This window comes from Pelobates fuscus, chromosome 4 (genome assembly GCF_036172605.1).
Source record: "Pelobates fuscus isolate aPelFus1 chromosome 4, aPelFus1.pri, whole genome shotgun sequence".
NCBI classification, from domain to species: Eukaryota; Metazoa; Chordata; class Amphibia; order Anura; family Pelobatidae; genus Pelobates; species Pelobates fuscus.
In genome coordinates this window covers 279,835,373-279,850,505 of record NC_086320.1, presented here as the reverse complement: position 1 = coordinate 279,850,505, position 15,133 = coordinate 279,835,373, and the positions used below count along the sequence as shown (strand labels likewise).

The window sequence follows — 15,133 nt, the reverse complement described above, 5'->3', positions numbered from 1 at the left end:
AGCTTTGCGTGATGGGTTATTCGATTTACCTTGACACAGGAACACATTTGTATATATCTGTTTTGCTTAGTAAACTTTTACACTAATACTTTTAGTTGTGGGGGAACTGAAAAACCAGGTTCCTCCTAAAAACCCTTCAAGATATCTTTAAAATCCCTCTATCACCCTTATGTCTGTGCCTCACTGCCACATTTCTGCACCATATTCCCCTACACCTACCACAACATCAAAACACAATATCTATATACTGTAAGTCTCAGCTACATATTATATTCCTTTTTTAAACCTCAGACAAACATTACAACAAAAGTGCTCAGTTCATGGAAAAGTACAGAAATGCTTTAAAACATAGCAAAGACCCTGAAGCAAATAACACTTACTGTATATTTCTATAGAGAAATTTGTTTAGGAACAGTTTATTAAAAAACAATACTTTAGGTTGAAATACTATTATTACCAACAAGCTGCTCAAATGTTTTCTTTTGTGCCTCTGCTTCACGCGCTTCTCTCCACTCTCCCTTCCTACTATCTCGGATGACTACTCTTCTGTTCTCATAAACCATGCCTGTTCATTTGTATCTTCACCTCAATCTATTCCATTACACAATCAGCATAAACTACTGACACAAGGCAGAACAGACCCATGCATTCTTGTTGAATATGTCAAATTCTGTCCTTGTCATCTCCATGTCTCCATTGTATTTTTTTCTGCCTCAGTTTTCTGTTTTTTGCTGCGGAAGCCAGCAGGATATTTTGCTGCTTTATTCAATCCAGGTCAAAGTTCCAAGTGTTTTTTTTAGATATGCTCTTCTACATAGCATTGTTGGAACACACATGCATCTCTGCTGTTGCTTTTGTGTCAGCTTAAACCCGTCTGGCCATTATCCTAAAATATCTCTCATACCGAGGCTTTTTTAGCCAAACAGAATTGCTACTTAATAAATTATTATTTCTGCCTTTCTCTGTAAACTCTACATACTATTGCGTTTAAAAATATCAGCAGTTTATGAGATACTGAACTACCAGCATGACTGGCCCCATCAATCCTTCCATGGGCAAAGGCACTTATATTGCATCCCATCTCTCTATTCCACATTCTATGTTTTGTTTGAATAACAAGCTCTTGACCATATCTGCATGCTTTTATGCATTGAAGCACTGCCACATGATCACGATTGGTTGATTGGATGTTTTACACCCCACCTCCTATAGAATGTAAGCTCTATTGAGCAGGGTCCTCTCAAACCTATCGTTCCTGTAAGTTTAGTTTTTGTTAGTTTGTAATTGTCCTATTTATAGTTAAAGTCCCCTATCATAATATTGTAAAGCTCTACGGAATCTGTTGGCACTATATAAATGGCAATAATAATAAATATAAAAATCTGCTTTAAAAAAAACAGGTGTACCGGGGGCGGGGCCGGACCGCCGAGCTGGACGGTCGCAGGCAAATGAAGCTCCTGCTGTTCAGCACCAAATATGTCGAAAAAAAACGTATCTTTCGCCAAAAAGCTGACCGACAAATACAATGCCCAAAGCAGAAGGCCTGCTGGAGCCAGGGAGAGGCTGGCTTATCAAGCTACAGTCCCCTGGAGGAGAAAACCTTGATGTCCCAACCGGGGCCTTCTCCGGCGGTTAGTGGGGCGGACGGCCGCCGCACCACTATCCTGCCACACAGCACCCAGCCTGGGGCTCGAACCTGGGCGGACCCGGCCCTGTTCTCCCCCCTATGGACCGGGGGGGATGATCCCGGTCCTCACCCGGGGGCATGGCAGCCGGAGCACACAGGTACCATCGTCACACTCGAGGGCCCGACCGCACCACATAAGATGGCGGCTGCCACGTGCACCGAAGTCTGCAGAAGGGAACGTACAACAGCGGAGCTCGGAACACCCAGTGCAACAAGCAAGCACGGGCCCAGGGAGTCAGAGAAGTTGGCGGCTCCACTTTCTCGCAGCTCACCAAATGACTTCCTACCTGTAAGAGCAGCCAGCCTCGAGAAGACGAGCAGCAGCGGAGACCTACCGGACCCGAAGCGGCAGAGACACCAATATGCAGGGACTTCGCTCCACACTCACGACCCTGCCGCCAAGCAAAGAGAGCCACACGCCAGAGTATGCAACACCCAATGTTGACCTCGGAGAACGCTCCTCCCGATTCCCAACAGAGGCAAGCCCGAGAGATGCATCTGGAGAGATACTTCAGCCTAAAAGGACACTAACACCGGGTCGCGCCGACATGCTGGAGCAGGCAATGGCCGACCATATGTCCACTACCACCCATGAAGCATCGGACCCACCATGCCGGCGGTTCCTGAAGCGTGTGCAGCCTTACGAACTTTTGATCAGCCTGGGTGATATTATATCATATTATATCTGTAGATGGCTGCCTGGCCTTAACATGCTTAAGTTTATATGCTGAGCCTTTGACCATAGCTTATCGCTTGCATCCTTTTCATTGTAACACATAAAATGCTAGCATTAATGGCACCCTAACACTGCAGGAATCGTTAATCAACCTTCACCCATGCCTCACTTGCAACAGAAAAGTTTTAGGCCATAGTGTTTATTATGTGTTCCCCCACTCTGCCTGTAATTGTAACATGTGCCCTACCTTCCCGGGTGAGCAACCTAGGAGTAATCCTGGATAAGCAACATCATCACACAAAACATAGTGTCTACACTCGTGTACCGTATTCACTTGTCAAATTAACCTTATATTATATATATATCCTACCTGCATAACTCATCTAGCTATATAACTAAATAATGTTGTACGTCATCTAGTTAGAACGCGACCTTAACACAACAATGTGCAAGTACAAACGTATACCCCAGTGTAATTATTGTCTGACTAACACGAGGAATGCCTTTGGGTTACCCCGTGCAAAGCTGTAACGTCTTATGCAGTGCAAAAAATAAAAATAAAAAAAACAAAAAACAAAAAACAGGTATATAGATGTATATATATATATATATATATATATATATATATATATATATACACATACCGTATATACTCGAGTATAAGCCGAGTTTTTCAGCACATTTTTTGTGCTGAAAAACCGGAACTCGGCTTATACTCGAGTCAATAGTCTGTATTATGGCAATTTGCATTGCCATAATACAGACTGGGGGGAGAGGGGGCTGTCAGAGCTGTAACTTACCTTTCCTGCAGCTCCTGTCAGCTTCCTCCTCCTCCGCGCCGTCCGTTCAGCACCTCGGTCAGCTCCCAGTGTAAATCTCGCGAGAGCCGCGGCTCTCGCGAGACTTACAGTGTGAGCTGACAGAGGGAGCTGCACAGACGGCGCGGAGGAGGAGAGAGCTGACAGGAGCTGCAGGAAAGGTAAGTTACAGCTCTGACAGCCCCCTCTCCCCCCCACTGAACTGCCAATGCCACTAGACCACCAGGGAAGGAGCCCCCCTCCCTGGCCAGCTAGCAAGCAGGGAGGGGGGACGAAAATAAGAATACAGATATTAATAATAATAATAAAAATTTAATAAAAGTATTAATAATAATAATAATAATAATAATGAAAACATATTAAAAAATAATAAAAAAATAATAATAAAAAAAAATATAACAAAAAAACAATTAGTATTAAAATAATAAAAAAAATAATAAAAATGCCCACCCCCACCAAGGCTCTGCATCACACACTCAAACACTGCATTCATACACACTGCACTAATACACACACACCCATACTGCATTCATACACACACACTGCATTCATACACACACTGCATCACACACACACACTGCACTAACACACTGCATTCATACACACACACTGCACTCATATACACACACAGCATTCATACACACTGCACTCATATATATATACACACTGCACTCATACACACACACTGCACTCATACACACACACTGCATTCATACACACACTGCATTCATACACACACACTGCATTCATACACACACACTGCATTCATACACACTGCACTCATACACACTGCATTCATACACACTGCATTCATACACACTGCATTCATACACACACACACTGCATTCATACACACACACTGCATTCATACACACACTGCAAATAAATATTCAATTAATATAATTTTTTTAGGATCTAATTTTATTTAGAGATTTACCAGTAGTTGCTGCATTTCCCACCCTAGTCTTATACTCGAGTCAATAAGTTTCCCAGTTTTTGGGGGTAAAATTAGGGGCCTCGGCTTATATTCGGGTCGGCTTATACTCGAGTATATACGGTATATATATATATATATATATATATATATATATATATATAGCTGCATACATAGATGGAATGTGAATATTATTAAAATGCTATTTAAAGATTATTCTGAATACCAAAACCACTGCATCCTAATGTTGTGTTTTCGATTCAAAGACTCTGTCCTTACAGTCTGACAAATGTAAAAATTGCTATTCATGAGAAACATCCATGTTTACATTTGTAAGAGAGCATGCCTTTCGTGGATGTTAGGCTGACAGTCACTACAGACATTTCCTCATGAAGACCATCTCCATGTTCAGCATCATCATGCACAGCATGATCACGCTAATTGCTTATTTTTCTAATTGAGAAGTATCAGAATAATGCTTCTCTATAAGAAGATTTGATTGTTGGCGTACAAATGCTGTAGGTCCCTAATGCTTTTTTTGAATTGGGCCACAGATCATCAGAATGATGGGCTCATATAGAGCTCGGCAGGATGGCACTGAGTCAATTTGAATGTTAAAAGGAACACTATTATTTAAATTGTTAGCGTGTTCATTTAAGGTAACATTTTCTACTTCTCTATTCTGTCTTTATGTTACAGTACATCACACTGCAAAAGAAAAAGTGTAGCAATGGTTAAAAGAAAACATGAACATGAATAGCATGCACATTCTGTAAAGTACAAATACACAAAATGTGTTCATGGAGTAAGATGACTGACAGCACACCAGGGAGATGCAATCAAAGAACAAGTTTATTGACAGATCATGTTGACTGCTTCATTCAATAAACAGCCCTTAGTTGGGATTACACAATGAGAAAAAGCAAACAATGTAAATATCCACTATACTAAAAGCAAATATCCAAAATAAAACGGACATAAATATACGTAGCAACTGCAGCAAAAATGGTCCTTGGGTTGTGTTTTTGAACTTACTTAAAAAACACAAAATTAACCTAAAAAACATTCGGTCATGAATTGTCAGAAATGTATTAGAAAATGGGATATTTTTTTCTTAGGTCAAAATAAACAAATTATTAATATTTTTCACTTTATCTATGGAATTACACTGTGATTATGTTTTTTGTTATTTTATACAGTGAGATAGCAATAGGGTTGGGCATATTGCAATAATGTTATACCATGAGACAGTAAATTAATATTATCCACTCCAGTTAGAAATTGATAAACGCCAGCAATAGGGTTGGACATATTGGACATATTGCATATTGCAATAATGTTATACCATGAGGCGGTAGAACAGAGTGCAACTGTAGGCTTCTACTGTGATTGGCACATGTGTAAATGTCAATGGTATTGATAATCTGTCAATTACGGATGTACTGCCGTTGGAAGTTGTGATCCCCCCCCCTCCCTTTTTCCTTTCTGTATACCACCCCCTTCTTTTGTTTTGAAAAAAAGAACAAAAAAACTTTAAATATAAAAAAAAAAAATAATAATATAACCCATAAAGACACCTAAAGCGTGATTCCAGAGCATGGTTAATAGAGCATTTCTGTTCATGTTTTACATTTATTTTGAATGCACCTATTATTTGCTTTTGTTTTATAATTTATATAGTACCCCTGGATGTGGGGCAAAAGTAACATCCCCATGACGTACTTGAAAACGAGAGCAATCTGAATGTGCCTTTCCTGGTTAAATACTTTGTTATTATTATTATATGTCACTATGATTTATTTTTTGTATTTCTGTTTTATATGATATCTGGTTATATGGACTATAGGCCAATACAATAAGTGATTTAAAGGAACACATCTAAGCGCCATGACCCCGACAGCCTGCTGTAGTGTTTATGGTGCCAGCAGTACCCCTTGCACCCTCAAACCCTTTAGATGGCTTTGACAACTTACCTGGGATCCGCTGGGTACTGCTTTTTACCTCCTCTGGAAGCTTCACAAATGTAAGCATGTGGAGGGCAGGCTTATTGGCTGAGAGCATCAGATGAGTGCTTTTAGCCAATCAGCTTGTTTCTGAACTGCTGGACATGCTCAGTGCTGGAAGCTTCTGACTAGAGAGTAGGTGGCAATGAGCATCCAACAGACGGCAGGTAAGATGTCAATCTGTACTTTAACACTGGGTGTCCCCTGAGAGCAAGCCTGGGTATTTCTAGCACCATAACTTCTACAGCTGACTGTAAACTGTGAATTGTAATGAATTAACAGGGGAATTTCAGGAGGCCAATATGGCCAAGGTGGATACTTGCTGTATTGTGTAAATTTTACAATATGTCTATTTTAGCTATATATTCCATTGTTAAACCTCCAGAATTCACAGTGCAGTGAATAAACCTCACTGTGAAACATTTATTAATATACTAAAAAAAAAAAAAAGCTAAGAAATTAAGAAATAAATTCTTATTTTTCAGAATTGAGCAAATATATTCACAAGTATAAACTCTTTTTGCATGCTGACTGGCAACACATTACACATTAAAGGGACACTATAGCCACCAGAACAACTACAGCTTATTGAATTTGTTCTGGTGAGTAGAATCATTACCTTCAGGCTTTTTGCTGTAAACACTGTCTTTTCAGAGAAAATGCAGTGTTTACACTACAGCCTAGTGATAACTCCACTGGCCATTTCTTAGATAGCTGTTAGAGATCCTTCCTGGGTCATGGCTGCCTAAAATGCATCCAAACATTCAGTATATCCACCCTCTTCATGCAGACACTGAACTTTCCTCATAGAGATTCATTGATTCAATTCATCTCTATGAGGAGATGCTGATTGGCCAGGGCTGTGTTTGAATCATGCTGGCTCTGCCCCTGATCTGCCTCATTGTCAGTCTCAGCCAATCCTATGGGGAAGCATTGTGATTGAATCAGGCTACCACATCTGATGATGCCAGCAGACTGCTTTTTTTTCTGAGGCAAACAGCATGCAGAGTTAGAGCTTCAGGCTTGAATACAGTAAGATTTTGCTATATTTATGGAGGCATGAGGGGCCCAGGTGGGCTAGATGGTGGTGTTAACACTATAGGGTCAGGAATACATGTTTGTGTTCCTGATCCTATAGTGATCATTTAACATTAATTGTTTCTTTAAACATATTATGTACAATTCATATTTACTGTGTACATTCTTACGCACTATTTATCAAAGTAGCACAATTATGTTTGCTATCTTGGCTTTGGACAGGTAATGTGGAAGTAAAGTAACTTAGACATTCACTATTGCGATTTTTTCAAACATTGTTCACTTTTTTTTATATTCCCTAATTACTTTTTTATTTAGCAAAACTAAGCAAAAATTAAGCCATTACCTAATGAGTTTCCTCTAGCCATGAATCCATAACATAACTAAATTGGTCTGTGTAACACATTATATGTGCTTTGGATACTAAGAAAAATATTGGAATGATTTTGGAAACTTTAATAGAACCGTAGTAGATGAACTGCCAACTGATGTAACATAGTAAATTTTTCCTTCATATTAAATAGCTAGTACTACCACAAAAGGAAAAGTATTATATAACAAGGTTTTGGCTCTGCACCATTGCTCACGGACCCTAATCATACAACTTTGTTTCCTGCTTACCCCTATCAAAAGGTCATATCTGCTGCCTTTGTCCATAACATACACTAATCCTATTGCTCACTGAAAATGCTACATTTAACAGATGATTTTCTATTTTAATAATTGTTCTGTGATCACAGCTTTCACCAGGTTGCAAACACAAATTTGCCCAAATGCAGGATGTGTAGAGTGAGTTGTGGTCCGTGCCCTAGTGACCCTGTAATCCATGTTTCAAAATTATGTTGTTAATAAAGGTGAACATCGCTTAGCTATCTAACAGTTGCGGTTGTTTTTTTCGACATATGTTTCACATATCATAGGCAGGAAAACGTTAGGACTGTTTCATATCAGATTTTTCAGATCAAAACTCGGGCAGCTCAATATTTCATTTTTCTTCCTTTCCCATAGAATGTTAATGCTTTTGTCTTACAAATGTGATGATCGTTAGAGTGCAACAGGCCTTGAGGAAATTTACTGACCATATATGAAATTGCTGATAATTTTGGTTTGCATCTTGTATTAAGACAATCAGATAGAATTACAAGGCTCTTTAACCACGTTCTTTGCCTGAGGGTTTAACTTTCGCATTTCCGCTGTACATTTTTGTTTTAATATCGGCTGCCTGGGAATAAACCAGTGTGGTAGTGCTTTACATCCTTTGGAATTTTAAGAAAGAGAGAGTTCAGACCACAATCTTTTGTTTGTTTCTAGGTTCTCAGAAAAAAACACCAGTGACTGGCTGCAGCTCTTTGAAGGCAGTGGCATCCCTTATGGTCCGATCAACAGTATAAAACAAGTTTTTTCTGAGCCCCAGGTTAGTCAGTGTTGTTACAAATTGTAAAATGTCACGTACAGGGTTATTCACTAAATTGAGAATTCAGAGTGAATTCAAAGAGCATTTCAGATTTAAGGTCAAATTAGCCGAACTGTAAAAATTCGATAATTCTTCTATGCTTCCAGGTTAGCTACTTTGGCCTATAATTTGACTTTGAATTCACTCTGAATTGTCACTTGAGTGAATAAACCTGATACTATTGTTAGTTTATGTCCGCTATCTGTGTACATATGCTGTCTTATGGTACTGCTGTTGTCAGAGCTAAAGTATACATCGTCATTATTACTATTATATCCTTGCTTGCTGCATTCAGACCTATTATGACAAAAAATGAAATATGCTGTGCATGCATCGACTCACATGGCAAGCAAGAAAGCATGCTTCCTGTAAGTGCTATAATCTTTACGGACCACTGTAGTGATTACGATATATGGCACCATACCAACGTAATATGTCAAACCATTTTAGGAGAGTTTCATGACTTACCTGGGTTTTGCAAGGTGCCACCCTGCTACACCTCTGATTTGGTTGTGCTCAGTGGTTTAGAGTGTCAGCTAAATGCTCTCCACTGAGTGCAGTCCTGGATTGCGCATGATTAGCATTACCAAACCAAAATATATTTGCCATTGTTTAGCCAAATCACGCCACATACACAATAAATACTTGAATTAATTAATTAGAAACTAATTTAATGATGGGTGCTTGAGAAAGATCATCAACAGGGTCGGGACATCACCTTTAGGCAAAATAGATTGGACACAAATTTAAGAAGGAGACATTGCTGTTTGTGTTTTTCCTTCAACATTGAAGACTAGACATAGGGAAGAAAAAGTCCCCAGAGACTAGTGGCAATGTTATTTGAGTTGTATGCCTTTATTGTAAAAGCCATACAAACATTTAAGTTTTATCACAGGCTTAAGAAGGATCACTCTAAAAGAATGCTCAAAGTTCTTTCTTTGCCTGAATTTCAAAATATATGTTTGACACAAAACCAACGCTAGTCATTAGTCAAAGAACACAGTACATACTATTTTGCTTGGTGGTGGCTACGTCTCTTTAATGGGCCAGGTCCACATAGAGAAGGAGGTAATTGCTTCAAATATAAAGTAATTTTGACACAAGACCTCCTATAAAGCTGAAGTCAAAGAAGGATTTAATCCTTAAACACAATAAACATAAGCATACTTTTCAACTATTTGTTAATTTATTAAATATTATTGGGTACAAGATGATGTGAGCATTGATAACTTTCATATAAAATTGATTCCTCCAATGCATAATGCTTTGAGAGACCGGCTACCCATGCTACTGGCATACCTTATGCTGAAGCATAAATATATTCTTATATGGCATTGTATATGCAAGAGATTAATATTTACTGGCTCTTAAAGATATTTTTTAAACATGTGTCTCTATGCATTTGAAGCATAAAACAGATATTTGCACAATATTTACTATTTTTTTAAATTACTTCATTAGACACAATGAAAATACTAATACATGCTTGGAATTTCTTTATGTTCTGTTTTCTCTGTCTATGGTCTTGTTGCTTTGAATTCAGAGAGTACAAAAAAGAGCCAATTATGATTTTATTTGTTAAACTGTTAGCTATAATGATTCACAATGCTACAACTTACTGTTACGTAAACAAATATTAAATATGTAAATGGTCAATCCACCTTTTGCTTAATGATGTGGTTGTGGTGTATAGATCATCCCCCTGCAGTCTGACTGCTCCTTTCTCTGCCATTTAGCAGTTAAATCACTTTGTTTATACATATCTAACCACTCCTCCCCTGCCTGTGATTTGCACAGCCTTCTACACACTTCCTTTAATTATGGATCTAATCTGTAAACTTTGTTTATTGCATTACTTTAGAATTTTTTATCTCATGCTCTGTTAATTGCCTGCTAGAGCCTCCTGTAGGATTAAATTAAATTAACAGACCAGGAAATAAACACATCTAAAGTAAACACACTGTGCTGTAAGACCTGCTTGAAAATGAAACAATTTATTTTCATGGAGGATGTGTGAGTTAGGAGGAGGCATGGCTATAGCTTTATAAACAGAACCAAAATTGATTTGACTGAGAACTGAGCCGCGGGTATACAGGGCTTTATCTATACATGAAAACCGATTCATTAAAAATATTAAATATAAATTAAGCTAATAGTTGAATGTGAAATGTGAACTGACAGCATCACATCTGCTAAATATAAAGCAAACAAAGCAGCTATCTATATTCATTTATTCTGTTGGAAGTATAATTGACAAGTGAAAATATAAAAAATGTTATGGCAAATTCTGAGAGCTTGTTGCCATGCCCGAGAATCTGCTAATGTTGAGAGATTTTGTGCTATCTTGTTGTATATGAAAAAATAAAATCTCACTTTATTTTTATATTTTATTTATATATATATATATATATATATATATATATATGCATAGTTATCATTGAACAAAAATTTAGAGTTGTATGCCTTATTTTTTAACTTGTTTTCCTAACTTTTAATGGATGAAAAAAAAACAAACAAACATTGCTTACAGTATATTCTATTTTGTCATACACACCTGATTACTAAATTAAGAATTTATAACCAGGGCTGTACTTGCAATAAGTCACTAAATGATAGAATGTAAACATTTTCAGTCAAAAGCTTTACAAGTCTCTCTTTCTTTCTTTCTAGATTAGCGTAACTTGTGTGGGTCAACCCTTGAGCTGCTGGGTGGTGGTGTTAGGCGTTTAGTTACAGTTTCACAGTCTCTAGGCAGAAGAGTAGTTATCAAGCTCCTCTGCATGCCTGAGCATGTGAGACGTCATGAGTAGTGGGGTTGTTGCTCCTGGCAACGTTGGTACCATACAAGAGGCAACAATGGCATCATTAAGATTGAGGAAGCTTCTGTCAGATCTGACACTGATATTAGGCTCTTAGGCCTGGCTTACTGTCAGCATTATATTTCAAGCCCAATATAAATGGAGCTTTACTTAGGGCTCTGTGCAAGCCAGACAAGCTTATCCAACGTGACAAACCTGTATAGGCATTGGGGACAGTTCCAAAGTTCTTGTTATATATAAAGTCATCATCATCTAGAATGTCATTGTATGCCACAGGACTAAAATGTCCTTCACTGCAACTAAATATTCTAATCTAGATTAAACCATTAATAACCATCCAAAATGTTTTTAAAATGTACAATTATTTGTTAAATAAAAACCGTAAAATAAAGTCTTCCACGCTTTGCATGTAGAGGGCTTGCTCAACCAGTTATTTGGCATATATTAGTGTAAGTTTTAAATATATATTTGATCTACTTATAGTATATGATTGAGTCCTGAGGCTTCACTATTTGCATGAATCTAGTTCAGGTCAAACTAAAGAGGGAGTTAGTTGTATTTAGGCTCTGGATCAAATGAGCAATTATTCACTCATTGCTGTTTCAGTACAGCTATTCAGAGGATTTTTGTGGATAATTCTCCTGCATTATTTATAGAGAAATTCATGGGAAGTGGTGGTGTGCTATCTTAATGCATAAAAACCCTAGAATTTAGAGCGTACCTTTATGTGAGTGTGATATCTCACCACCTTTTTCCTCACGTTATTATATATTTTTTTATTTATCACAGTACCACACAATTGGATATATTTTTTCTGTTTTCTTTTATGTCATATATGAGGTCATACACCTCTGTGATACAAAAAAGTGCAAGTTCACTAAGCTACCAATTATGTTTGAACTCTATTCATTATTGTTTAGTTATTCACCAGTATATATTCATTTTTGAATGTTTTGATGTGGTGTTGGGTGTGAGAGCAATACCTTTGTGTGTGTGAAAGCAGCTTATATATTATATTCACTATCATATATAGCAAACCACTTATTTTGAACACTGGTAGAACTACTTGGCTTGGGAGGTGGTGATGCAGCTCTTACAATGGTCCCTCAGGCCATTATACTAGGCTTTTTCTGCCAATAGGTGGGCAAGGAGGTGGCTGGGGAGAAGGCTTAAGCCTTGGTGGTTGGAAATAGTTGCCCAGGGTGAAGGTACCTGGAGAAAATGGTTCCCTAATACCAGGCCAAGTTGTCCCAAAAATCCCTTTCATTTGCCTTGGCTCTGATTATGAAGGAGTTCATTTTTTTTCATTTTGGAAAAGTCAAGCCTTGCTGTGTAGGAAGAAAATAAAATGCTCTGCCTCACTGCATGGTTTCCCTTGATGACATCCTCACTGTCATTGTGATGTCATTGAGCAAGCCTGTCCATAGCCAGCACATTCAAGGTCTCTGCCAGTTCATCCTAGACTTTGACAGAGCATGGACATAGAAGGGCAGAGCTCAGAGTCACAAAGGAATTTAGCATTTCCATAGTTGATTTGCTAATACTGGAAATGAGGACCCATGGATTTTAAAACTAGGGCCAGTGTAGATAAGGTAAGATAAAAAGGAAATGTCTTTTCATGTCATGGAACATTTTTGTTATATGAGATCACTATTTTAGCCCAGGTTGTGGATTTTCTTCTTAAAGAATCTTGATGTGTGGTTGTGTATATTAATTTAATTGCTTATGTGATTTTATTGTGTGACTTATGTGACTTTTATAATGTGTTGTTTTTTTTTTTTTTTTTTAAGTAGGCACTGTAATATATACAAAATGTGTAATGTTCCTAATGGTTTTTACATATATGCTGCAATATGTATAAGATTTGCATTACTGTCCCTACATTAAAGTGGGAGTTTCAGGTGAAGGTATTTTAAGGCACTCAGTTAATTATATAAGGTGTACACTTGGTAAACGTAAAATGGTAAAATGCAACATTCGTGTTTAGTTGCCTTAAAGGTACACTATAGTCACCAACACAACTTTAGCTTAGTGAAGCAGATTTGGTGTATAGATCATGCCTCGGATGGTTCACTGCTCAATTTACTGTCATTTAGGAGTTAAATCACTTTTGTTCCTGTCCATGGAGCCCTAGCCACACCTCCCCTGGCTGTGACAAAATAATTTCATTTTCAATTTGATGTAACTTACTTTAAAAGTTTTTATCTCCTCCAAGGAGGCGTGACGATGTGATGCACGCACGCTCGCGCGCTTTTAGGACCGGGCAACGAGACGGCAATGAAATGCAGAGCCCGGAAATAGAGCCCCGACGCCAGCGAGAGACTCTGCAAACAACATTATTTCAGTCCTCCCTGCCGACATCTGCCTTTCGGGGGGGTGAACTCTGTATAACCCTTCTGTCCTGACCCTTACCACTTGCTGTTCGTCCTGGAGAGGAGCTGGCGGAAGGAGTGAGAAGAGCGAGGCTGCAACAGTCGGGCAGCGTGGTTAGACCTTGGGCGTGAGCTCTTAAGACAGCCTCTGGGATTTAGAGTCTATTGTGTGGGGGTAACGTCCAGAGTCTGCTGGAGCTTGTTGGAGACCGTTAGAGAGCAGCGGAAGAAAGGAGAGGCAAGATGCAAGATATTTTGCCCACAAGTCATTAAGTTCCTGTGATGATGTACTCAAGCATAGGTTGGGAAGACCGTGAGTAAAAACTGTAGTTAGTGTTCGCTACTACAGTTTTTCTCCCTGTTATTCTGCTGTAAACCCTCAAAGCTACATAATGGTGAATTAGTATATAGACTCAATCTGTAGCTCTATGCTGCTGCTTTATGCTATTGTCCAGTTATGTTTTTTTTTTTTTAATTAGTGCCATATGCACCTGGGCAAGTCTTTCCGAATTAAATACAGGGCTCACTATATAGATTGAGCAAATTAATCAGTTCCTCCTATACAACAGAGAACAAATGACTCTGACAGTATCTCTTTTTTTTTTTCTGAGCAACATTCTGGGAAATAATCAAAATTTAACTTGCAAAATCCCAGGTATCTCAGGTACTCACTCTGGTCCTCTTTTGCTCTACTATCTACCCTCTAGGACTAACTAAGCAGATTTTGTTATATAATAGAGAATCAAACGACTTGTCCATCTCTCTCCAAGCTTCCGTGGAAAAAACTGTAATTTTAAGTAGTGGATTTAAGTTCCTGTTTTATGTTACAGTTTGAACATAGCAGAATTATTATTATTTTTAATTTTTTTTATTTATTTTTTTACATGGCGCCACAGAAGGAGAAAGCTGCAAACCCTGATAAAAATAAACAAATCAGTACATTCTATTCTCCTAAAGTGCAACCCTCTAAAACAGATAATCAGCGGAAATCATTAACTATAAACAACCTTGATCTCTCTGTTAACCAGAATTCCATTTTTTCAGACTAAGACTTTCCATCTCTCCTGCCTCAACCTCAGGGAATATTGCAGGAAGTGTTAGCTCAAATGCTGGCCAATCTCTACATAAAAATTAAAAAAGATATAGATCACAGCATAAATGATCTTAAACTGGAAGTCGCTGCTATATCGGAGAAATTCTCTATCCAATAGACATGTGCAATTTGTTTCTGTCCGAATTTAAATGTGGACGAATTTTAGCAATTCGGACATTTGGATGCTTCCGAATGACAGAATCGCAGAATTTCGGAAGTGCTGAATTTTGGAAGTGCTGA

The 15,133-nt window shown here is 38.2% G+C and overlaps 1 protein-coding gene across 1 annotated transcript in view; it reads left to right on the top strand.

The window, feature by feature from the left end:
- Nucleotides 1-15,133, top strand: part of SUGCT (succinyl-CoA:glutarate-CoA transferase) — a 934,720-nt gene that overhangs the window by 340,630 nt on the left and 578,957 nt on the right. The window contains exon 12 of the mRNA XM_063452136.1: nucleotides 8,468-8,570. Within this exon, the coding sequence (XP_063308206.1) occupies nucleotides 8,468-8,570 (103 nt within the window). The remainder of the gene's footprint in view (nucleotides 1-8,467; nucleotides 8,571-15,133) is intronic.